Below are 27,578 nucleotides of genomic sequence, written 5' to 3'. Positions count from 1 at the left end.
TGCCTTCATAGACCAATAAGAAAATAGATTAGGTATAACCACTTTATAAGATGCAACAATGAATGGGCCAATGAAAAAATTACAATATTTTGTAGGCCAATGAGAAGCAAGGTTGAGTAGAAGCTAGTGGAAGAAGAAAACTACTAGAAGAAGCCACCATCTAATGGACCAATAAGATGATGCCACTTGTATTTACACAAGACATCTTTGAGCATATTCGTTCTTTTATCATTTCCTCTCTTGGCAAATTCACTGAATCTAGACATGATGTGACGTTGTTCTTCCACTAGGACACTTGGCATGTTCTCATTGATTAAGGTTGTGGCTGCGACCTCAGCATGCTAACCCTATAAACTTGATAAACACCCCCCTTTTGATGATGAGAAATCATTGCTAAGCCTACAATTGTAACGGCTCATGTTCTACAACTGCTTCATCTTCATGAATTATCTTCCTTGGATGAGTTTCTTGCTCTTACCCTTGGATGTCTTAAGAGTCTCTCTCTCTTGTCCTGATCTTCTAATTTGCTCCAAAGAATGGATTCCAATTCAGCCTTCCTTTCAATACTAAATCTTTGTTGTGAGGATGGAGGGCTTGCATACCACCAACACTTTGATCTTCTCAGTTGCCTTCCTGGATGTGTTGATCTTTTTCATCTTATTGTTGATGAATCCTTCTCACTCCACCATTATTTTATGTATAAATCCCTCTTGAACTTTTGGTTTTTGCCTTCTTGCTTTGACTGGTGGACCTCTCTTTCCTATCTTTTTGGCTTTAGACTTTGAACTATCCCCAGCTTTCTCCATAGTAAAACCAGCAAGAACCAACCTTTGGTAAATTTCTATCTTTATCACACCATAATTAAATCAGATCCAAACATTACTAGCTAGCTGCTGGAGTTCTAAAATCAGATTTTGAATTTTCCTATAAAACTCCTAAACTTCGCGATTTAGCAAATTAAGGTCTACAGGGCATAAAATGTCAAGAAATCTGGCTATTTCAAATTTTCAACCCTAGATATCTGATCATTCACAACCACTTTGATTTTGATTTGCTGTTTAATAAAAGAGGGACTGATGTTTTGAATTAAAATATAATATAGAATTAAGTAATTCTGGAAATGATGGTAAATCAGAAGTATAATTTGCTGGTAAATACTTGCAATCAGACCCAAATTGATGATAAATGCTTGTAATGAGTTCATCATCAGCCAAAAAATTTGGCGAAGAGAAGTTGTAAGTTGAATCCCATCACCTCAATTCTCGACCAATCAATCTTGCAATTCAGTGATCAAAAGAACTCCAAAATCCTCGTCTTTGCTGGTCGGAATTTTCAGGTCTGCCTGCAATAACTTTGAAAAAACTTCTTTTGAAATTGAAAGAATAGCTTATTTATATAGAGGCTGTCTTGGGGCTTTCTTTTTCCATGTATTGCAGTCAAAATTTAATCATTGTCATCAGATATTTAATGTATACTCTTATTAAATTTAAGCCTCTCAGTCATTTCAAAATTCCAATGCAGATCTTGTAATGGATCAAACATCCTTCAATTCCTAAGATTGCAAATCATCATTAAACGTTTGGCCTATTTTGGTTATGTTTGATACATGCTTGAGGATGTAGCTGGATATTTATTAAATTTTGAATGACACACATTAAATATCGAAGCCTCTCCTTGTTTGACTGGTAACTTCCATTGAATTGTGATCCCATGTTTATCTATTCAAGACTCTAGGGTTTGGGGTCTACATTAATTTTAACACTTGCATTCAAATTTTATTGATCTTTGAGCCAACATAGGTATAAACGCTTCGTTTAGGATCCATGCCTAAAGTTTAGAGCCTACATGCTTGGGCCTTGTGACCATAAACATTTTAATTAAACCTGGGCAGCCTGGACACCTAAGTTGGGGCTGAGTTTAATTGAGTTAGGGCCTACTTAGGTCCCACATTAAGTGTAAAGGGGGGCTTTTGAATCTTATTAAGCCTGGATTATAACTTTAGGCCATATGTTTGATGCCTTGCAACCCATATCTCGGATTTTGAGTCCACACACTAGGAGTATGGGACCCAAAATGGGCCATGCATTTGATTTAGGACCTTGCTGTTTGAAATTTGGTTAAATAAGGCCTGATATAGCCACACACACTTCATATTTAGCCATGGCCCATTGAGTTTCAACCCGCATGCTACATTTTGGGCCCATGTTGAACTAGTACCAGATTTAGGGCACGTCTCATATAAGTTAGTGTCTGATTCATATCAAGTTTGAGCCAAATTAGCCCTGCATGTAGAAGCTAGGCTCAAATTTAATTTAACAGCCCATACATTCCATGATAGGGCACATCTTACTTTGAGTTTGGGTCTGATTTATTGGGTTTAGGGCCACATATAAGTCCATTAGGTCCATACATTTCACATTTTGGGGCTAAATTTAAGTTTATTTGAGTCTGATTTAACAGCCCAAGGCCACATGCCACAATTTAGAGGTCAGGCCACATGTTTCATGCAGGTCTAGTGTAATGTGCCCTTTACGAATAGGATTTAATAATAAATAATAATTATAAATAAAATAAAAATAAATAAATAAATTACAAGAGACAAATTGTAAAAAGTATGTCCCCTTTCTAACATAAGAATCAATAATAAATATTATTAATAATATTATTAATATAAGTTAGAATATAACTGAATTAAATTAAAATATAATTAAGTTTAATGAGTGGTCAAAAGGCACGAAATGAAAAGATGTGACTCCCTCAAACATGAGATATATAGGAAAATATACTTTCATTTACAAGAGAAAAAGAAGGAAAGGAACATACATAGAGAGAGAAAGGGAGGGGCATATAAAGAAAGATTAATAAATATAAATAAAACCTACATATAAATATTAAAGCATAAATTTAAAAAATAACTCACTACGAAAGAATTATAAATAAAATCTAAGTTCGAATTAAAAAAATTAGATTAGAATACAATTTAGTTTAATGAGTGGTCAAAAGGCATGAAAAGAAAAGATGTGACTCCCTCAAACATGAGATATAAAGGAAACTATATTTTCATTTAGAGGAGAAAAAGAAGAAAAGGAACACACAGAGAGAGAGAGAGAGTATTGACAAAAGGATATGTCTCTTCCAATTATGATGCAACCATTAAATACCAAGGATATTTAATGAGGATTGAAATCATTTCCAAAGGGAGGAATAAGAGAAGAATATATATGTATGGAATAAGAATAGAACAAGAGATTATAATGCTATATAAAATATAATCATTGTAAATATATTTTTGGAAATGGTCGATAATATATTTAAGAGATACATATATTTAGTAAATATATTATAATAATTAGAATAATATGTGTTGGTTTTTATTTCAGGTCATTAGAATTTAATCAAAAATTACATCACTTACATATAGAATTAAAGCACAATGAGAAGATTATCATAATTTGAATCTTTCATTTGCGCCCTTGGAGGGGTAGGTTGAGCTATGTAGGGAGAGATGAGTAATTCCATCACAAATTAAGTGACTCCCACGAAATGGATACTGACAAATATTCATGAAACCCATGGGTCTAGAGGCGGATATTTACGAATGTTCATGAAACCCTTGGGCTTAGTTATGGAGGTAGTTTCAAGTGCCCTATAATCGTAATTTCCTATCCAATAAGGCATAATAAAGTAGCCCTTATCAAGGGACAGTACATCTAGGCCTGATTGATGTTGCAAGCTAGGCAATGGGGCCGTGTTTATGCCCATTCTTAATTGAATTTAGACATGGAGTAATCAGACCAGGTCACCATGTTACAGAGGGGGCCACTTTTCATCAATTTAAGGCCTTATCTTTCTAATTTAGGGGACATGCTACCTTCCTAAGACCACATGCCATCTTTAAGGGGGCCATGTGCTTCATTTCATGGCCCAATCTAGCCAATGGTGATCGAATTAAGGTCTACTCCCAATAGACAAGACCCACACATTGCATGTTTAGGGGCTAATCTTCATCAACTTAAGGCTCTAGATGCCTTGTTAGAGCCCACAATAAGCCCCTCCTGTGGGTTGAATTAGTCCTCTGTAATGACCCTTACTATAAAGGCCACTAAAACCCTCAATGCTGAACTGTGACAATCCGTCAAACACTTGGCATGCAACTGATTATTTGTTTAAAATGTAGTATTTCAGGGTTATAGCAACAAATTCACAAGGTATGACTAATACCAATATGCAAGGAAATACAATTAACAATAACAGTACCAATAACAATATTCAGAAAATCTGATTACAATATGCTATTAAGGACTGAATTCTGAGAGTATAATGGACTGTTACAATTGTAACAATTGCAAGATACAATGCGCTGCAATATTCTTTAACTAGAACAATCCAATTGGAAACAGTAACTGATTCAAGGCATGACAAGGACTGAACATATGCAATTTATACTATCCAAATACCAAGAACCTGGAATTCGCTGCCTTTGTTGTTGACACATGCGTGATGTACTGATGACAATTCTGCACCCCAAATTTGCAACTCTGTTCCCTGTCGTACAGCTTCCTGGTACAGCCTGTACAGTACAGTACCTGTACTGAATTTTATGCAAAATAATGGCTGCCTAAAATACCCTAAACAGGGACGCCTAGGGTTGTTAGATGACCTCTTAAAAGCATTAAATGAATCTCTGAACAGTTTGTGAGATATGAACAAACTTGTGACCCGAGCCCTAGTACGGCACTGTTATGTACGGCCCTGCTATAAAATAATTTGCTTGGTATTGGGTGTCGAATTTGGTATGATCTTAAATGCCTAGGGTTAATATATAACCCCTCCAAAGCATAACTTCAGACTCCCTCGCAATATGAAGTTATGAGTAAAAATGTGAGTCCAGGCCCTGGTACAGACTATCAGAAAATTGTACTGAATGACCTCCCAATTTTGCCAAACTGATTTTCCAACGAGATGATGAATTCCAAACCCTTTTGCAAACAGTTTCAAACCCTCAAAATCAATTCTCAGAATAATCCACCATGAAATGGCTAAATACCATCTCCAATGAGCAACCCTTCAGAAGATATCTCACTTCCTCAGTTATGCAAATCTAAGGAAGTTTTCGTTCCCAAAGATCTAATGAAAATTTGCAGACCAAAGGACTACAAATTGCTCCAATATGATTAGAAGATGAATCCACAAAATCACCTGTCCAAATGGATGCCTCCAGCCCTCAATTTATTAACTTTTCTAAGAAGTCACTAGGAACTTCTAGAAACATCTTTTATAAAATCTTGTTATAATGCACTTTATTATAAAATAACTTTATAAAATAAAAGTGCAATCTCAACTCAAAATTAGAACATGTAGGCCCAACTCAACTGGATGTAGGCTCAACTATGACTCTCCAAGAGCAATATACAACCAACTGATCAACAAGATGACTCTCTCTCCAAAATCATTTGCCTACGAGAGTCAATGATAGGCAAATCTACTGTGGAAATCATGTTGCTAGAAAGGGGACATGACATCCTCGAGTTTATAATTTTGGCCAATGAGTTTTATTTATAGACCTAGTTGATTGGTTAAGGCTTCCTTCCTCTCATTTTTTTAATTACTTCCTTCTTTATGGAGTCATTAGAATTAAGTTGCATCCCCTTTGTCCAACCAGGTTTAACTTCTTCCTTGCCCACATGTGGAGGTGGAATCCACTTCTAGATATGTCAATTTCCAAATGAGAAGGTGGAATCTACTCCTTGATGTGAAAACCTTGCCACTTGAGAAGGTGGAATTCACTTCTCTCTATGTCAATGTGCTGGTGTGAAAACCACACGATAGGGACAACCCACACTGCTTAGTCAAAGTAAATGTCATAGTTCGACATGGAATAAAGCAGCTTTGCCAAAATCAATGCCAAGAGCCAAGTTTCATTGTGGCTACTTTAACATTGGCTATTTTTAACCTAAGCTATTTTTAGTCATCATTTTAAGGGGAAAATCATATATAGGGAGATCTAACTTTGATGGTAGTCCTTGTCAAAACTCTAGTTGAGGATTTATTAAATTACAGTGTGGTATTTGTGAATAAAATTGTATATGAAGCTCATTTTGTATGCATGCAAGATAGTCATAATGTAGAAGTATTTGTCAGCCATTTTATTATTTTTTCATGCAAAATACTTATAAATGAGTGTCATTTGCACTTGGATTGGGATGGAGGAAAGAAAAAAGAAATTTGATATGCCAAATTTTCTGCTCACTTTGCTTATTAAAATATGCAGGAAAAGAGAACCACCATGTAAACATGTAAGCTTTGTATTGATGGTCTCTATAAAGTTGGTGATTGTGGCTTTGTAAGAATTCCTTGATTCTTTTTATTGAAATGTACTACTCTTCTTCAAACTAAATTCAATCCTCTGGTTGTACTTACCCTTTCCAATCTTCGCATTTAGTTAAAAAGAATAAGCACTTATTAGCTACTACAAATTGTAAACTTTAAATGGTGTGCAGAGGACTTCAAAAGAGACACATGACAACAGTGAGCACTCATTCACCACTAAAAACTCATCATCAAAAGCCAAAAGTATTTTACTAATTGCAATGTTAATAGCATCTGTTTCCTATACAATAGCTTTCAATCTGCCAAAGAAAGACAAGAACTTTAAGCTAGATGTCCTACAGGGTGTTCCCTTAAAGTATGACCTATATGATATTTTCTTTCAGACTTTTATGATTTGTAATGCACTAGCATTCTATAGCTCAATTTCATCAGCAATTTTCCTGGTGTATGCACTTTATGGTAAACAAGAAGATCCCTTCCTCCTTGACAACTCTTTCACTGCAGTATGGACAGCATCAATATGTTTGTTGCTAGCATTTGTGGCAGGCATCTTTGTGCAGGTAGCACCAAACCACAGAAAAATTGCAAGGATTATTTACGGTTTGAAGATCTATGTTCCAATTTTCATTAGAGTAATGATCCTTTGATCCAAGAAATACATCTTCAGAGAAGATGAGTACTACCTTTGGACATATTTAATAATTATTTTCGTCAAGAGACACATGATGTATGCATTTTGGGTAGTGATGAATTTTGGGGTTGGATTGCTGATTGGGCGAAGGATATACTTGTTGTTCAAAAGAAAAACTCTCTAGAGGTGATGAGCACTACATGTGGATTTTTGCTTGGTACATAATTCCTAACTCATTTCGTTTACTCTACTTATACATAAGAATCAACTATTATTACTTTAAGTGAAAAGACAAAACACTCTCAAGCAAGGTCACCGGGAGACGGGGAGACTTTGAGGTCTCCGGTACTGGTACTGGTACCGGTACGGCAATTTTTCAAATAGGAGACGGGGGTACTTGGAGACGGCAATTTTTTTTTTTTTTTTTTTGTTTAAAATAAATTTTTAATAGTTTAAACTCAAAGAGTCTAATACTAAAAGTAAATACAAAATTTCAAATTTTCAAAATAGTAATACCGTAAGACTAAAAGACTAAAGTAAATAATAAATTAATAATACTAGTGTTGTCACATTAAAAATTAAAATAGATTCATAGAGTCAAACTGTCAAAGATTATAATAATAATAAGCGGTCAGAGACAGAAGCACATTACTGAAATAGATTTTAAAACCTGACAAATTGGCATTGCTACAAAAAATTTGTGAAAATTATTGAATTATTCAACATCGATGCATGCATAGAGACACACTTAGGATTTCTATTTTCTAACTAAGAGTTAGGATTGCTTAGTTTAAAAGGGAGTAAATCATTTTGTAATAGTGTTTTTTTTCCAGTTACACAGATTCAACTAACAAAGATTCCTATATTGGTACTAGGATATTGCCAACAGCAGATAAACAGGTACGAATAACAAATATGACTTATACATCAAACTGAAACATGATATCCTCTTGAAAAAACAGAAATATGGGACCAAATACATTCATGTTAACATACATAAATCCTCTAGTCTATCACTGTTATCGTTGAGTCTTTATCAGCAAATAGATGCTTGGTTTTCATGAGGAATAATACTATTATCAAGCATTTGCATATCAGATTTCTGTAACATACGTAATACTATCTTCTAATGCACTAACAACAGTTTTTGCACCCTAATTCCTCAGCCGCATAAATTTATGTGATTTGGGATCTTTACTGCAATCCTGTACAGCTTCCAATATGTTGTCTTAGACTTGTATCGTGTTCCAGTAGGTGACGTACATCACCAAGCAGTTGTTACGGAATTCATATAGTACCTTAGATTTTTGCATTAAAAACATTTAAATGAGGGCTAAAATATATAAAATTATTTAATATTATATTTTACATTTATATTTTATCAGGAGACTTCGGGGAGACTTCACTTTTTGGATTAGGAGACGGGGAGACTTCAGGAGACTTCGTCACAAAGTCTCCAACCTTTTTTGAGGTCTCCGGAGACGCGAAAAGTCTCCGAGACGCGTCTCGGTCTCCGAGACGCCACTTTTAGGGGGGAGACGGGTCTCCTGGTAACCATGCTCTCAAGTGTAGATAAGACTTTTAGTTTCAGAAAGTTGACACCCCAAAGAATGTTGCAAACTCTCTTACTGAGACAATAACCACACAAAATTTGTATAGTGCTAAGTCTAGAAATGAACTTCACAAATACCCCTCTAGCAAGATTCATTCCTTTATTTAAAATCTCACTTACTACTCTTAGAAATCCATTGCTACTTCTATTACTTTGAGTTAGTCCAGTGGTAGGTTTGTCAAGGCCTCAAATCTTCTTGGATCTATAAGGATTGAGATTGACCATCTCAATCCCTACCAATACTCTCTTGATGCCCCTAACTATCACCTCCCATATAGACAAGAGCTAAACAAGTGTGTATCAAAATCGACATATACAAGCATTTCATTCACACTGCCTTGGTTAATACCAACAAGGGTCTTCCCCAAAGATGGCATTCTATGTTGAGCACTTTCTAGAGCTAAAGGACGACCTCATTATTTGCCCTTCTTACGTATCCCATGACTAGGCACATTCCTTCTAGATCCCACTTGGTTCCTTCATAGTGGGTTCTCAAATGCTCTGCATCAAGACTGATGATCAATTGCCCAGAGAGGAAGACTTTCCAATTATGTAGCATAGGTGAGGAAATTGAGAACTTTATTTGTCGTTGTTGTATATACTACAAGTTAAAAGGCAGATTATGCTACCTTTCTAAAGGTATTTAGTCTCTCTCCACTTTTATCAAACTCAAAAACCAACAATGCCTTGCTCTCTACATTCAAGAGGCCAATAGACTTAAATACAGCTCACTTCAGCATGAACATCAACATCAGCACCACAATAACATGCCTTCCTGACAACTTATCACCTCCTTTGAGATTCACTCGATGCAAGGCACCAAGAACTAGCTTGGTGCCCCCTCTAGCCATTCTAAGATTGTGAATCCCCAAAAGGGTTCTCTTCAACAACAGGTTTCTTCACTTTCCAAGAGGCATCAAAAGCAGACTGGGAACCCCTAGCTAATTCTATGGATTATCCTTTGGTGTTGGGTTTGTATCTGTGCAAAATTCCTAGTTGGGCTTAAAGCAATCCTAGTGGTGGCTCCCTTCCCCTCTTTCTCTCCCTCCTCTTCTCGTTTGGATTTTTTGTCTTTGTTGCTTCTCTTTAGGCCCTATTTATGGGCCCCAGTATAGGCGAGCCCTTTCTTTTCGGCAGTCCCTTAGACTCACATTTGTTAAGATTTTCCCACAAGATAGAGATAAACACTAATAAGAAAGAACTAAAACAAATACAATAAACACAAGAAATTACCCAAGAAAACCCCTTCTAAAATTGAAGGGAAAAACCCAACCACATAACAAGAATATCACTTTATTGATAATAAAATGTTCAAGTGTACAATATCTTTCGCTTGATGTGAAATATATACAACAAATAGAGAGACTCTTCATATTACAACTGAAGATCTCTTAAATTTTTCAAAACATGACTTCGTTTTCAACAACACAACTCTTGTATTTTCATGCCTCCCTTTGTTGTATGATACATGTCTTTATATTTAATATTACAATTATTATCATAAATGTCCTCTTCAGTTGAAGGTGACCATAACAATAATAACGCCCATAGTTCTAGAGATAAAGATCCTTATCACAACTACAACCAGCATTATATCACGGATTCTCTCAACATGATGTATTCATGGAATCTCATGACACTCATGCAATGCCCTTATATCATGGACTCTCTCTACGCGATGCTATTATGGAATCTTTCAACATGACAAGCCTACAAAGATCACAACCAACTTTCATCGCAGACTCTCTCAACGTGATGTTGTCATGGAATCTCTCAACGTGACACTCCTACAATGCCCTTACATCACAGACTCTCTCTATGTGATGTCACAGAATCTCTCAACATGACAAGCCTGCAAGGATCACAACCAGCTTTCATCATGGAACTCTCTCAACGTGATGCTATCATGGAATCTCTCAACATGACAAGTTAGTAAGTTTAACAACCAACATTATATCATGGACTCTCTCGATGTGATACAGGTATGGACTGACGCAATGTAAGGCAGGAGAATCCCCAAAGGAGATGTCCTAGCCCCCAGCAATATAACCACACAGCGGAAACAAGAGAAGAAGAAGCAATAATGCAAGATCTAATACCAAATCAACAACTCTTTACTTATAGATATAATTGATTACATGCAATATGTCCAGTTGTAAGGCCTTCCAAGTTACAGCCAAACACAACAATAATTACAATAACAGTTCTACAAGATCCCTCAAGATCCAACTCACAAACCCTATCCCAGCTAGCCCAGATCTGTAACATTACAACAATCTGGTAGAAACCTCCAAGATCTCAACTTGTGCTCGCAAGCCACCAAGCAATCTCCTTGTTTCTAAACTGCAGCCACTAGCTCTTCTCCAACTTTATCCAAGATCCAAGTGTAAACTACCACACATTCGGTACTCTGTCTACACACTCATAACTCCATCACAATCTTACTGTAAACTACCTCACATTTGGCGCTCTGTACATAGACTCAGGAAAACTCCCCCTTCAACTACTCCCAAAATCACTCCTCTCCAATTGCTTTTCCCAATCTCTAAGCCAAAACACCCTATTTATACTTGCCAAAACGGCTTACAGAACATTACAAAACAAAAAGGTTGACCCAACAACGGTTTGGACACATCCCAAGACAAGATTTTATCACAAACGTCACGATCGAAATAAATCCTGCAAGTCACCTCGCACAAAAAATGCAGAAAATACATCCAAAATGCTAACAATCGACATCAACAGGAAAACTTGGCACATGAAGAACTACTACAGAGTGAGATGGGATACATGCTAACCTGAGTGTTAACATGACGTGGGATAACCTCAACTTAGCTTAAACTGCAAAATTACTGGCACTCGGCAATTGTTGTAACTTGGTAGCAACCAACACAATCAGCGGGATAACGCAACGGCCAAGATGCTACTGCATCATGGACTCTCTCAACATGACTTCCAACTTCCATGATGAAATTTCTCAACGTGATGACATCATGGACTCTCTCTAGATGATGTTCACTATGAATCTCTCATAACTGAAAGAGTTATCAAGTTAACCTTATAACTTTAATAATTTCCCATAATTAAAACTCATAATCAGCAAGAAAGAAAATTACAACGAAGACTCGTTTGCAATAAGAGTCTCAAATTAAATAATACCACAAACAATAAAAGTGTGTATAAGAAAGTAAGGAATACTATAAAGATTCCCTCTCAACAAAGAACAACTCTCTCTGAATCACAAGCTCCCTCTAAATCTCATATTCAAATATATATCATTAATTCAATTCAATAATCAACTTCCTCATCTCAACATCTCCCATACCAAAAATGTTACCAACATATATAAGACTGATGGGGATTCCATAAGAACTCCCTCTTAACGAAGAACTACTTGGATTATCACAAAAAGATTGCACATGAACCCTCCCTCAGAAGCTAAAAAATGTCTCCCTCTGAAGTAACATCCTCATTCAAATAGCTTATATTCACCCTGTAACCAAGAGAGATGTATCTCATCATAAATTATATTGGGATCAATATTAGAGGCAATCACAAATATAATCACAAAATGCTTATACCTTTTAAGCCTAAACTTAACCATAGACAGCAAATATACTTACAAAAGAGATTGTCTTTTGTCTCTACAACCTATGCAATGTTCATGGCATTAACATAAATAAATCTTAATTACCAAAAATAAATTACTAATACCACACATAGATTATGCATGACAATACACAATACAAGATAGAAAGAATTACACAAGGCACAATAAAACTTATCTTTTTCTCAACGTTTGACTCTGGAGCAAGAACATAATCTAGAGGAGACTGAATGGCAAACTGAGCATCAATCTAGTTGTTCAAAACAGAGTGCGAAAGTACGGAAGACAGGTGCTTCAGCTCCACCTCCAAGTGATCCTCTACTTCTTTCATGTGCCCACCATTGAGAATTGAACTCTCAACCAGTTTGATTAACAAAAAAGATTAATACCATCCAATTAAGACCTTCATTATCAATGAATTATCACTATGAGTTTGAGCGGAAGTATCCACCGCTAATTTTAGACTGACAACTGAGTACAGGGAAACTAATAAACTCTCAAGAGCTTTAATCTAGCTCTCGCTCAACGAAAATAGTGGGGAGCGTTCAACACTCAATTCCCACAGCTTACCTTCGAAAGGATTGAAGGAGGAAGATGCTAACAAGACAACAAGCCAGAATAGCTCTAAATACATCGTTAAAGCATGTCGATACTCTCCATAGCTCGATAAACCTTCCACTTCATCTCCCTTTCAATAGTCATCAAAAATGGAGTTTGATTTCTTTGGAAAACATTATTGCCTCATCAAAAAATTACGATCTGGTCTCTAAAGAATGTATTATCTCAAAGCTTTCAACAATCATTACCTAGGATGAGCAAAATCACAACATATAACAGGAAGAATTTCTTGGCGCACACAACATACAATCTCTAATAATCAAAAAAGGTGAGAAGAAAAAGAGACCATCATTGCCAATGATACAACTCTTCATAAATAAAGAGATGCCAGCAGACAAAACAAGAACTTGGACTTGACTGACAAACATAAAAGAAGCCACGAAACTTCCTGGCATTCATAAACATGAGCCGGTGAACACAAATGATACAAGAACAGATGGCTAGGGATAAAGAAGGCTGCAAGACTCGAAGGTAAAAAAAGAGAGATGAAATGGAAGGTGAAAAACAACTAAAGCACACTTTTCTAACTAACACGGGCAAAGAATGATCAATTGTTGGTAAGAAGGGCAAACAGCCATCATGATGACATTACAAAAAAATGATGATGCCCAAAACTTTGATTTCTTCTATATGATTTGAGTACCTCTACAATCCCTCCAAACATTTGATGCTCAAAATATAAAAGTAATGAGCGATTTATATGACTGAAGACAACATAAACTTGAACTTGAATGATTGATACAGGATCATTAATTAAGACCGAAAAGAGAACGAATATTAACACCACTAATCATATAGACAGCTCCCTAACATTAACTCTAGGTGAGCTCAAAAGATGATGAAGCCAAGACATCCATGAAGGTTTCAACATGATAAAAAAACTTCCTGTGAGGAGTCCACAATAACGATACACAAACTTTGGCGAAGGGGCACAAAAGACAAACTCAAAGAAATCACAATGCCATGTAGAAGGCAGGCAAACAAATAAATAGCAACCTCAAACTTGAAATCAAAACATCTCTAAGAAACACTAACAGGACCAAAAAAAACTTCAGCACTCCTATATGGTTGATATTTAACTAGGCTCCGATACCATGTTAAGATTTGCCCACAAAATAGAGATAAATGGCAATAAGAAAGAACAAAAATAGATACAATAAACACTAGAAATTGCCCTTGGAAAACCCTTCTAAATTAAAGGAAAAAACCCAACCACACAACAAAAATATCACTTTATTGATAATGTAATGTTCAAGTGCACAATGGCTTTTGCTTGATGCAATATATATAACAAATAGAAAGATTCTTCATATTACAACCGAAGGTCTCTTGAATTTTCCATAACATGACTTCATTTTCAAATACACAACTCTTTGTATTTTCACACCTTAATTCATGTCGTATGACACGTCTTTATATTTAACATTACAATTATTATCATTAATGTCCTCCTCAACTAAAGGTGACCATAACGATAATAACGCCCATATTTGTAGAGAAAAAGATCTCTATCGCAGCTACAAACTCCAACAACATTGTGGTCTTTATTAGACGTTTATAGATTTATCTTATCTATCATCCTTATTAAGTTTTGATTAAAATTAAAAAATCATATTGTTTAGTTACATTCTTTTCTAACAATTTATTTATAATAATGCAAAATGTATAACCTTTTTTTATCTTATAAATCTAATCCTATGGTGTGTACTCAAAAGAAAACAACATGATGCTAATTAGAAATCAAACATTCAAGAATGCCTACAATTTCTAAATACACAAAATTATCCAATGCATGTTAACCATGTGAAAGATAAGCTATAATTTTTTGCCCCAAAGTTCTCAATAACAATGATAATGACATACTTTCACTAATTGTGGTGATAAGCCCCTCAACAGTCGTAACAAGACCACCAAGAGTGCCAGGAGCAAGTTCCAAATCTAGATCTGGAACGATAACCCTTGCACTATCTGACTGCCAAGGTAAAATAAACACAAAATATCAGTCACCTTCTCTAGACATTTACGAAAAACATGATTCCACATAGTATAAATGAAACTAGAAGACCACTGAATAACATTTCTTTAGCTGCATTGCTAGTTTATAAACAAGCTATATAGAGACAAAATGAACTAGTTAAGGAAGCAACATATAAAGTCATACCTGAGCTTCTCATCAGCAGTAAGCATCAAAGAAAATCAACAGGCTCAACTAAAATCAAATGGATATAGAGGATATTTTGTCCATGGAAAAGTAGATGAATAAGTGCAATTTAAAATGGCAACCTTTGGCTAGAGTATTAATCTTGAAACTTGATGGAACCATAAAAGATAATCCAAGCAATGCTGGGGAAGGTTACGTGCTTCGCAAATAAGGTGAAGGCTTTCTTTCAAAAGGCTCAATATTTCTGGGGGAGCAAACTAATAACTATGCTGAATGGGCAGCTTTGTTAGCAGGTATAAAAGCCATGTTCATCATTGGGTATAGGGAGATTGATGTGGAGGGTGACTCTCAAATAATGCTAGATACAGTATTAGAAGAACTTGTCCTAATTGCAAATTGAAGACAACTCTAGATGAGGTAAATTTATAGCACAAGAAATTGTATTCCTTCAAGATAGCACATCAATCTAGGAATCAAAATAAAGTAGCAAATTATCACAAATCAAGGCATCTTGCTTCATGGCTTTCTTACTTTTTTATGTTGGAAAGTAAAGACACAAATGGTTTGAATAGTCTGAATTCTACAGCTGATGAGGACCAATCAATTGATTTTAAAGACCTTAAAGAGTAATCTAAATCATAGGGTTAGATGAATTTAGTGTTTGAAGTTCAAAATTGAGCAAAAATATTAAAAATTTGTTAGAATTTTCCCTAAATTAAGTAAAAGAGGGGGGCTAGGGTCTTTTTATTAAAATATTTTTTTGTTAAAGCATTTTTAAGAGGGTTTTTAAGATTCTTTATGAAATAGTACTCAAGACAAACCAAAACATAACAGAGCTTTTGACATTGGTTTCGAAGGCGACTCTATTCATTGTTGTGCAATTGCAACTATTTAAAGAGAAATTGACAACCACCATTCACTGTAGAGTTTAATTGAGAATCAAATTTTGTCTTTTGCTAAAGCCAAATAACTTGGCTAATAATCAAAGTGTGTTGTTGTTAAACAAGAAATAGATTATGTTATTAAAATGTGTTGAAGACTGAAGCAAATTTAATCAAGATAGTTGCAACAAAATGTGGGAGACAACTATCAAAGATGAGTGAGGACTATGCAAATATATAGCTTTTAATTTTCTAATATTTTCTCCTTTCTAAATTTTAATTAATTTACTTTAATAGATATTTCAAATATTACTGTTCTATTTATTATTAATTTTTAATGTTTATAAATCTTTTTAAATTAATCTATAGACTTCTAGTTATAACATTTGATTTATTTCTTTTATTTTTTAATTCACATATGTGAATCAATCACAATATTAATTTTGAGCTATATTAATATCATTGCCAAATTTTATCCTTGTCAAACACATACCCTGTGGCATAGGAAGTAATTGTGGCAAGTTGGGGAAAGTCCTAATTGATCAAAAAGTTCAAGTCATTTTCAAAATGCTACAACATCGCTATGGTGAATAAATAAATTATTCAGCTTATCAAAATTATTCAGCTTATCAAGGATTTGATAGAATAAAACTTACTACAAAATCATTGTTATTGATGATTTTAAAAAGTTAGTGCTCTGTTAATTATTTTACATCATTATTGCTGATTGCCATGTTGAAGAGGCTTTCTAGAAGTCATTTACATGTTTTTCTGCCATTCACACACATTTGACATTGCTATTTTGTGATTTCTGGAGCACCAAATCAGAGCAAATAAAAAATTGCCATTGTTATTCACAAATATCAAAAACATTCCAAGTTCTTGCTGCCACAGTAGCCAATGTAACCATCAGCAATTCAGAGTCTATTCCAGTAGAGGGACCAACCTTTCAACTGGTTATGTACTCATTTTCTATGAGTGTATTTCAGCAGTTCATGTCACATTATAATCTGGTGGGATTTCAGTATATCGGCAATTGTAATCACGTTTCCAGTTATCAAAAATGATGGATCAGGTTTGGGGTCTCATAATGTGTTCAGGATGTTTCTAAGTAGACTATTGCTTTTTCAAATCCCAATCCACATATTATCCTAGCATTTCATATTGTTAGCCATTCACAAAATCAGAAAAAGATACTTAATAACAATTACTGTTTAAGGGTTTGATACTACTCGTTCATACATAAATGAGCAAGCACAGTGGTTGAAATTGACCATCTAAATGATAGATAGATTGTCGAAATGCATTTGACAGTTTTTATCAGCATATGAAGGCATAACAGAAGTTTTGAGCCACTTGTTCATGTCATTGATGTCAAAGGGGGAGTATATTTCGAAAATAACATATGTATATGAAAGGGGAAGTAGTATAGAAATTGTAATAACGCCAAAAATTATAGTCGAAGGGGGAGATATATTGCAACTAGGAGATATAAGGAAAAGATGGTATATATGATGGTCCACAATTTTGCAAATTTTGTAAAGGTCACAAGTTTTTGTAAATCTTGATGTTTTATTTTGAGACTTAGTCAATTTTCCCATATGTTTCCATCAATTCCAACGGGGGAGATTTTTTAGAATTTTTCTAGGGTACATGATATGATGTTATCATTTATGTCAACATATAATTAGGTTTAATTCAATACACCTTGCTGATAAAGTTTTGAGACATACACTTAGAAAATTATTTAAGTGTCACAGAATACATCTGTCAACAGAGACCATTTTGGTCAATGCAGTTCACAGAGGCAATTCTGATAGGTGCACACTTACCTGGAAGAAGGACAGTATGTCAAGATGATGTGTGCAGAGTGTAGGATATCGAAGACATCAAAGATATTTCATTTTTACCGTGACAATGTTGAGCTGATGGAACAGGATAAAGGTAAAGAGTTAAGTATTTTAGGTTAAGGAATAATTTTGGTTACCAAAATAATTACCTCACTAATTAGGGAAAACTTCCTACATTTTAACCCTAAGTTAGCAAGAATCAATTTTGTATTATTTCAAACGTGTGAAAAGATGAAGGCTGCCAGCTAAAGAAATCAGGGACAATTTTGAAAATGTAAAGTTTTGAGAGGTGAAGTATCTATGGTATGAAATATACTGTATGTGATGTGAATTGTTATCAAGTTTCATGAAAATAAGAAAAGGAAAATATCAAATATTGAAGATATCAATAGTTTGTGAATAGGTTAGGCTTTCTAGAAGTCATTTACATGTTTTTCTGCCATTTGCACACATTTGACATTGCCATTTTATGATTTCTGGAGCACCAAATTGGAGCGAATAAAAAATTGCCGTTGTTATTCACAAATATCAAAATATTCCAAGTTCTTGCTGCCACAGTAGCCAATGTACCATCAGCAATTCAGAGTCTATTCCAGTAGAGGGACCAACCTTTCAACTGGTTATGTACTCATTTTCTATGAGTGTATTTTAGCAGTTCATGTCACATTATAATCTGGTGGGATTTCAGTATATCAATAATTGTAATCAAGTTTCCAGTTATCAAAAATGATGGATCAGGTTTGGGGTCTCATAATGTGTTTGGGATGTTTCTAAGTAGACTATTGCTTTTTCAAATCCCAATCCACGTATTATCCTAGCATTTCATATTGTTAGCCATTCACAAAATCAGAAAACATACTTGATAACAATTACTGTTTAAGGGTTTGATACTACTTGTTCATACATAAATGAGCAAGCACTGTGGTCGAAATTGACCATCTAAATGATAGATAGATTGTCAAGATGCATTTCACAGTTTTTATCAGCATATGAAGGAATAACAGAAGTTTTGAGCCACTTGTTCATGTCATTGGCATCAGTTTCCATTTGAATTTTCTGTTTCACTTTTTATTTTGATTCATAAATCAGAAAAATACAAAAAAAAAAAAAAAAAAAAGACATTTCCAAAAAATCTAGAGAGCACACATTACCAAATATAAGAAAAATATATCCAACAATGTAGTGAATGAGAATATAAAGGAATATGTAGTAGATCTCTTTGTCAAGATAATGAAAAGAAAATAGTTAAGACTGGTGTATTTTTAAGCAGGAATACATTTCAAGCAAGAAGCATACACAACTCATAATGGTTTAGGTGAAAGCTTACATTTCTCAGCTGTAAGAAGAATTACATGAGATAAAGGTGTATAATAAGGTTGTAGAGGAATTATGTCAAAATTGTTTTTTGGATAGGAGACACTGGCCATTTCTTTCCATAATGGCACCATGTAATTAAATAGTGGCTTTACAATGTCACTTTTGTCAAATCATTTATTGACTCTGCAGTGCATAGAATAGAGATGATTAAAGAGCTGAAGGTCAGTCCATGATGCAATGCCTACCTAGGGGATGTTTGATCCTACATCACAAGTTATGTTGTTTTCTAGCAATGTTGTATACGCTCACATATCAGAACACTGGAAAATGGCACCTCCTTGTAATGTCCCCTACTAGAAGGCTGCCAATTTCCAATGATCAACATACGTCACTATGCATTTGAATCAGACTAAATTAAGAAAAAATCAGTGTTTTGTAATACAGTTGACATCTAACATCCTTAAACCCTGATTCATTACTTCTCTCATATAAGATTAACCTAGAGGATGAGAATTTTGTTTCGTAGAGCATTTGACACCAATCTCCAAGTAGGCTCCCTCAAGCCATTGGGAATGTATGCTCTCACCCATCTTGGTACTCTCTCTCAATGCATTGGAAATACATGTCCTTACCCATCTTAGAACTCACCTATCTTGTGAGGATTTAATCGACCTCTCCCTACACAACACCAGCCTATCCTCTTCCAGGGCTATAGAAAGTAATTAAGGAATAGGCTATGAATATATTAACTTTAATGAATTATGAATAATTAAGAATATATATATATATATATATATATATATATGCACACACACACACCCATCTTGGGAATTTCCCTCAATGCATTGGAAATATATGTCCTTACTCATCTTAGAACTTACTTTATTTCTAGCAGCATTCATATATAATATTCTGTAAATCAGTGTGGATCCATAAGTAAGTCACAGCATAGCTATTTGGTGTTATAGGATGCTTACCAGGAATAATATATTATGTTTCCTTCTGATCCCTTTATTGTGATCAGTATCAAATATATTAATAATCTCTTATTTTCCCTTATGCCTGAATGAGAGGAATGGACTTCCTTCTTATCTGTGTTGTCTTCAAGTGATGCATCTAAGAGAGACATTCTTGTCTTTATAGTAGACTTCCTCTTTATTTGCACTGCTTCCCACAATACTCTATCAGTTTATTACAGTGTACCACAGACACTAGGGGACGTCCAAAAGGGTTTCCGGCATGGGGACGGGTAGGGCTTCAATTTGAGGACAGTGACGAGATGGGGGGATGATGTGGGGGTGACATGGGGGTGTTGCAATATACTATGCATGAAGTACTTGAAATACTAGTTATGAAATGATGTATAATAGTATAAAAACTAATAAATAATGATACCAAATACTTGAACATTGCAAAATTACAACATGAATATCAAAATATCATAAAGATGATTACAATGAGTAGCATGATATCAAAGCAAGTACAAAATCATGTACATACATTCAAAAATATGCATATGCATATGTATTGTGTGTCTATGTGTAGCAATGACCTTTCAATAACCAATAAAACCCCTTTCTATCACTTGTGTTGCAGCCGCAACTTTTGCGAGCAGAAATCCCTAGCGACAAAGGTGGTGGCACAATGGCAATGGTCGAAGGACTTCAGAACGCTAAGTACTCAACACGGAGACATACCCAACCCGGGTGCTCGGGTGTGGGGGGTGTGCGTCCCTGTGTTACACTGGTCTATTACTTCTTAGCTAATACTTCATTACATAGTAATCAATAACAATCTCCACAAACATGCAAGTGCGTCTATATTAGTCAATCTAATATTTCAATAGCTTTGTTTATTAATGGATCACTCCCCTTCTCATGACATGATTTCCTTTGACGATTTCTCTTAGAGTCTTTGACAATTAGCAACATGCCTATACCGATATCATTAGTCATACTTGTCTATTGCCTGATATAATATAGGAACCACAAGCACCATGATTATCACATCCCTCCAAACATTGACCTGTTATCATGTCTTATTTTAGTCGTCGTTCATTTCTATCAAATAGTATTGTTAGGGTCAAGCAACAACAAGAGAGGTGGGGGGTGAATCACTATTGCAGCACTTTCAAACCAATTTAATATTTTACAAATTAACTATAAACATCCACAAAGCAGAGTGCATAAAAGAAAATCATACATCTAAAGAGAACTCATCACACCATGATCTTGTTCTCGAGAAAACCTTGGTCAAGAAAAAACATTAGTAGGGATTGTACCCACGTGATGATGCACTGATCTGACAAATTTATTTTAATAGGTTTGTCCCTGTTACAAGTCATTACATAGCATTTAGTACATATGTCCATGTTAAAGGACTAGACCTTGTTAGAGGCCTGCAACCCTACTGAGAGTTGAGAATAAAAAGGAAGCACACGTGCTTAACAATGAAGGCTAAATCCGCCTTCTAAACTCACCGTCCAAATACAAAGCAAATATTACAAAAATAAAGAACTACACATAACATCAAAATGTCTAATTAGTCCTCAATTAAGCTCACATTTGTTTTGGTCCAGCATCAAGGCTCACACATCATATACCATACACATCATATGTATTATATCTAAAGAACCAAAAATCGCAGCAATTCATGCAATTCAATGATTTGATTTAGCCTAGGAGACTTTTCCTGAGTAGATGAATTGGAACCACCGGTTTTTGCCCATGAATCGGCTCGAAAAATCAGGCAGCCCAATTAACACCTTAAAAACATTAAAAAAAGTGTAACTTTTTTTAAGGATTTTTTAACATTTCTCTTTCTTATAACCCTAAAAGGCCTTCTATTTGTTGAGTATGACAAAAAGCGAGGAAAATTAAGAGATAGAATTGAGATAGAGCTAGAGCTGATAGACTTGTTTTTTCATTTTGTTTACAAATAGAATACATTTCATGGATCTTCATCTTACATACATTTATAATTTGATGTCATTGGTTTTATGGATCTTTATCTTACATACATTTATGATTTGATAACATTTATAATTCTATATATCTATGTCATATGATCCTATGTTTTCTATTTACTTCAGCTACAAATTACAATTTACATTTTACATATGCGATGGAGTTATCATTTATGTTCTTTGTTTATGTACGTTACCTTCTATTTGATGATGTTATAGTGTTTTTAAGTTATATTCAATAAAGGGTGCATGAAATAATTTTTTAATTGTTACAATCTCTAAATTACAAGAGTTTTTTCACTTTGTCGATTCGTAGTCTATTCTGATCCGATTCATGAGTCGAGTCAACCTTGTCAATTTTGAGTTTTGGTTCTTTGATTATAACCCATGAGCACATACAAAACAGGTCCTTCCTTTATATCCTTGCAAATGATTTATCTTGTCGGCTTGCAAAACTCTTTACCAAACATATACACACAAATTCCAATATCCAAAATAGAACCTTGTCAGCCAAGAGTTAGGACCTTGGATGTCGTCCCTCCATTGCCAAGCAATTGAATTGGACAAACAATTCAATTTGCTAGGCCAAAATGCTTGATTAAATAAATTGTCGTGTTATACTGTTATACTACTTTAGTCATACTTCGCAACACCAAGACTCATGTTAATCATCATACAAGCATAAGCGACCATACTACAAGCATATATATACTGTAGATACCATACTCCCAAAGTTATAGCACATCTTATAGTTTTGTTGTCATCACTGATCAAAACTAATTTTCAATCAAAGAGACCATGCCAATGAGATATATTGCCATTAATGACAACAACTGAACTCTCAATCATCACTCACTAGCCAACAATCTCCCCCTCACTTGGTAGAAAAATAGCTAAGTGTCAACACCAAAAACAAAAACACTCTTAATAGCCTAATATACCATTTCATCCTTATCCTACACTCCTCAATAATATATTGTATACGCATCATTTTTCACTCCAACACTTCCCCTTTGACATCAATGGAAAAGGTGAGATACAAAACTTATACACAAAGAGCAAAATTTTGCATGTAGGCAAACTTTATCTACACATACCTCAAGATGTCTGCAAAATTGACTTTCAAAGCCTAAAATTTTGTATCCTATGTCTTTTTCAAACTCTTTGCAACTTGAATCTCTCCACATAGAGCATATGGTGCAATTTCTACCGCCTCTAGATTAGTAGGTCTGAAAATTGCATAAGGCAGTTGGATAGTCTCAAGTAATTCCACTTCCTTTTGCATCATTTCAATCTTGGGAGTAATCAAGCTCCGCAACACTACGAATCTCCAAAACTCTATCCTTCTCTCACTGAAGAGTACTAATTGTTGGAAAGGTGTGAATTGAGGGGGGGAATGAATCAATTCTCACAAACTCTATTTATTCAAACTTTTAACCATAAACTTGTCACTGAAATTCACAATAGTCGATTTTTTATTTATTTCGTAGTTTACCTATATATTGTAATTGTAAATAGTAAAGTAAAAAAATGTAAACCACAACACAATTTACCCACACATAACAAAAAAAAATTGTTCGTGCAGAAACCCTTTGTTAGAGGGAAGAACTACAATCGAGATGGTACCCACAATTCTTCACTGCAGCTGAAGAATCTGCCTAATTAAGAACAGTCACCTTCTAAGTAACTCACCCAATTAGGAATGACTGATACATTGGTAGATGTATCTAACAATCCTGTCAAGAACTACTCTATAAGGAGATTTTATTGCACTTATACAATAACCACACGGTTAAGGGATTCACAACAAGTTCAATCTAGAACTCCTAAGTCCAATTAAAGACTACCTAGTTAAAAGATTTTAAAATAACTTGAAGAAACTGTTAGGTATTCTTACAATATAGTAAATGACCTATTACTACTTTCCTTCCAAAGCTTGTCAAATCCCTTACGCACTAATTATGCTTCCCCTGTACTCTGATCCCAATCACTTCGCTTTTCATTGCTTTCCTCTATATCCGCTCAATGTAACCTTAGCTTTGTTCCTAAATCTACTTCCTATGCTTGGTGAATCTTCATAACCTAATAAGAGTTTTCATTTGCTTGGTCTCAAATCTTCTTTAAATCAGTTTCCTTCTTTTGTCAGCTACATTATGATTTTCTATTATTTCCAAGGTGAAATGTTGTTCGTCAAACTCTCTTCTTGATCTTCACATCAACCTTTGTCACCAATCTCCATAAGTCGTTTTACTCCTCTAATCCTCCTATGTGAACCATTTTACCTTTAACCAGGTTCAATGAATTTGGCTATAACACAATAGGTTCGACCTACTCATTGTCGATTGATAGACTTTACTTGTTCATGACTTTCCTTGTTTTCTGATAGTTGTTTCCAATAACTTCCTTTGTATCGAATAGATTCTTGCATATCCTATGTATTGATAAATGTTTGTCTGTTTTCTTTGTTTTGATTGGTCTCTTCTTTTTTTATAGTATAACACTATTCTCCAATAAGATATAACTACTTAACTATTATCTTTACCTGTTTGCTTCTTGATTTTGCCCATATAGTTGTTTGACATCAATGACAAACTTGATTCCAAATTCATCATCATCATCATCATATGCCACTACTAATCTTATCCATTACTTTACTAACTTCTTTATCAAAATTAGTCACTGCTTAACTAGACTTCTCATACATAGTAGCTAACTTTTCTAAACTATCCTCTTCTTCCTTAATCATCTTTTCAACATCAGCTACATACTTAGCTGATCTAATGCAATGAATATAAAGGTTTTTACCTTCTAAAATACAAGCCTTAACTTCATCAATATGCATATCAACTAGCTTTGTGTCACTAGCAATGGAGGCACATACCTTGTTAAATCTCGTAGTCTTGTATTCACTGCTTGCTTCGATGACTAAAAATGAGCATCAAACTCATCCAATTGTCTCTCCATGTTATCTACAACATTGTTTCCATAAAAGGTCATAGGAATAGGCAAATTTATATTGAAATTGTCAAGTGTTATGCTCAAAAATCTAGCTTGCTTCTCTATCTTTATTTCTGATATATCTTTTGCCTTGGCAAATGTAAGGAAACTCAGGTGCGGAAACAGCTTCCTACACTAATCTCATAAGGAAAGTATGATGCAAATCCTATTAAAATCTTCTACACTTACAGATTCAATATCATGTAAACAACAATATTGCAGCCAACCATGCATACAAAAAATAGACGGAGAAAGGAACACATAACACAAAGATTTGCCGGCGGGAAAAAACCTTTCGGTAAAACAACCCCACCCCTTCAGAACCTGCACAATGTATTATCTTCAACACAAAGTTACAATACACTTGCAATGCAAGTTCAACATCAACAACAGAAGACTCCAGTAGCTACTTGCAGTACCAACAATACACTTTTTCGCATCGCTTCTATTCGCAACCCTAAAAACGCTTATAACATGCGCTTCACTTTAGGGCTACTCCCAAAGGTAAACCGTATTAGGGTTTTACCATTCTCCGAGAAAATAGGAACCCCAAAAAAAATTTCGGGGTGATGCCCCGAACCCCACTATTGGGGTAGAGTGTACAGTACTCAAATATCTTAGTTGCCACATGTCTTCACCTGTCATTGAATCTTCCTAACATAGCTCTTACGTGTCATAGGAATCCGTCATAACCGTTTTAGTCATGATCTCCTTACACACAATTCAAGATTTCGACACATCAACATTATTTGCAAGAAATACAATTTTACAAAACAAATAATAAGAATAGGAATTATACAAGGTTGAGACACCTTATTCCTAACAGCAAAAGCCATCATGAATATCTCCATTCACTGATCTTCACCAAGGGTCTCAAGATCAGCTTCCTTATCCACATCCTCAGTGCCTTGTTAATATCACTTGTCAACAATGAGGGTATGCTAGAAGTAGAGGAAGTCTCCATCAGACTTTCTACTTCTCCAATTGTCATCTCTATCTTTTCAGCAACATCGCCCTTATCAGTGAGGTCAATGCTGCACTCAACTTGTTGTGGTGAAGAATGTTCCACCTAAACATTGTCTTGATCAACTTCATCAATTGTGATCGTTGAAAGTTTACCTTCATTGATCACCTCTATGATCTCAACTTTAGTCATGATGTTCTCTTTCTCTTTCTTCTCTTTGTACGTCTCTTGATCTTCCTTCTCTTCTACTTCCACTGCCATATCTTGGGTCTCAAGCATTATCTCATTAATTTTTTCATTGGAAATGAAATTTCCCATGATGGAATTCTTCTCTTGTTCCACCTTAGAAGGCTCCAAAGTTATAGGCACACGTGATACAAAGAGATCAAGTTATTGCAATACTATAAAACTAATTTACCTCTTATGCTTCCTCAATAGGTGTTACAGTTTGATCTCTAATAGTTATCCCCTTTGGCTTACGTGTAGGTGTTTGCACACCTTTATAGTCAATCTCCATTGGAACTTTAGAGATTGTCCTCTTTGTTTCCTCTCTAATTTCTTCATATTTCTGGGCCATACTCGTGATTATCCTCATCTTTGATCTCATCTTCTCTTTAGCCTTATTCAAAATATTATGCATCTCATCATAAGTGATTAGACCACATGTATCATGGAGTGTATGCTCTCTAGTCCAAAGTAACGAGAATCAAAATCAACAAGGCCGAACCGAATCACGAATCAGCCATAAATCGGAATCGAATAAACAAATTTTAAAAACCCTTGAAATTTACTAACTTATTTCATAAACCCTTTATTGCTGATTCAATTCACTGATTCACAAAAAATCGTTTGGCTTGAATTGAATCGCGTGAATCACCGCAATTCTCATTACTATGCTCTAGTCCCTTGAGCCTCTTCTAATGCCCTCTATCTTTTGATATCCAACTTCTCAAATAATTCATCAAAGATACTCCCCTGAATCTTTATCAAGTTCCTCTTAAAATTCAACAAATAAGCAATAACGAAATCTTCTAACAATTTATGATCTTTAGGCTCATACCTGTGATAGTATTTCTCCAATTGATTGATCAACACATTTTTCTCAATCCTTTCAGTTATCTTTCTCATAGTTGGCTTCCACTTATTGTTTCATCATCCTTCTTTACCCCTGATTGAGTTTTTGCTTTCGATAATTCCTTCTCCTTCATTGTCTTCTTGGTCTTAGTAATTTTAGGCTTCTCTGGACGTGGTCCCTTAGCCTTAGCCTTGGGACTTGGAGTCCTATAAATCTTCATTAAAGGCTCTATAGTAAATTTTTACCTTGGCAAGTGGAGTAATCCTTGTATTTTTTCTTTTTGCTTGTTGAGGTACAGGAGTAACCTCTGTCTTTGCGAGCACTTATGATGGTATATCTGGTACCTCTTGTGGTTGCACATCATCAATTACTTCTTCAACAGGACTCTCACAAATCGAGACATCAATCTTAGCTTGCTTAACCATTTTGCTCGCCTTCCTAAGAACAGCCATTTGCTCCTTAGTGATACCAAAGTTCCATGACTCTTAGTGAGTCGTGCAAGTAGTCTAAGTTGCCAAGCTAAGAAGACCTTGCCGAGATTTTATGACTCATTAGGAGTCATGGAATATG

General features: G+C 35.0%; 1 protein-coding gene across 3 annotated transcripts in view; it reads right to left on the bottom strand.

Annotated features, from left to right (window-relative positions):
• Nucleotides 1-27,578, bottom strand: part of LOC149565228 (uncharacterized) — a 196,891-nt gene that overhangs the window by 12,043 nt on the left and 157,270 nt on the right. For all 3 annotated transcript variants that reach the window (XM_089818779.1, XM_089818778.1, XM_089818780.1), the window contains one exon: nt 14,662-14,770. In XM_089818779.1, coding sequence (XP_089674905.1) covers nt 14,662-14,770 — 109 coding nt within the window. The remainder of the gene's footprint in view (nt 1-14,661; nt 14,771-27,578) is intronic.

The sequence above is a fragment of the Cupressus sempervirens genome, chromosome 3 (assembly GCF_028749045.1).
Source record: "Cupressus sempervirens isolate cs-2001-9-10 chromosome 3, ASM2874904v1, whole genome shotgun sequence".
Lineage (NCBI taxonomy): Eukaryota > Viridiplantae > Streptophyta > Pinopsida > Cupressales > Cupressaceae > Cupressus > Cupressus sempervirens.
The sequence above is the reverse complement of the archived record's forward strand: the minus strand, read 5'-3'. Positions and strand labels throughout refer to the sequence as shown.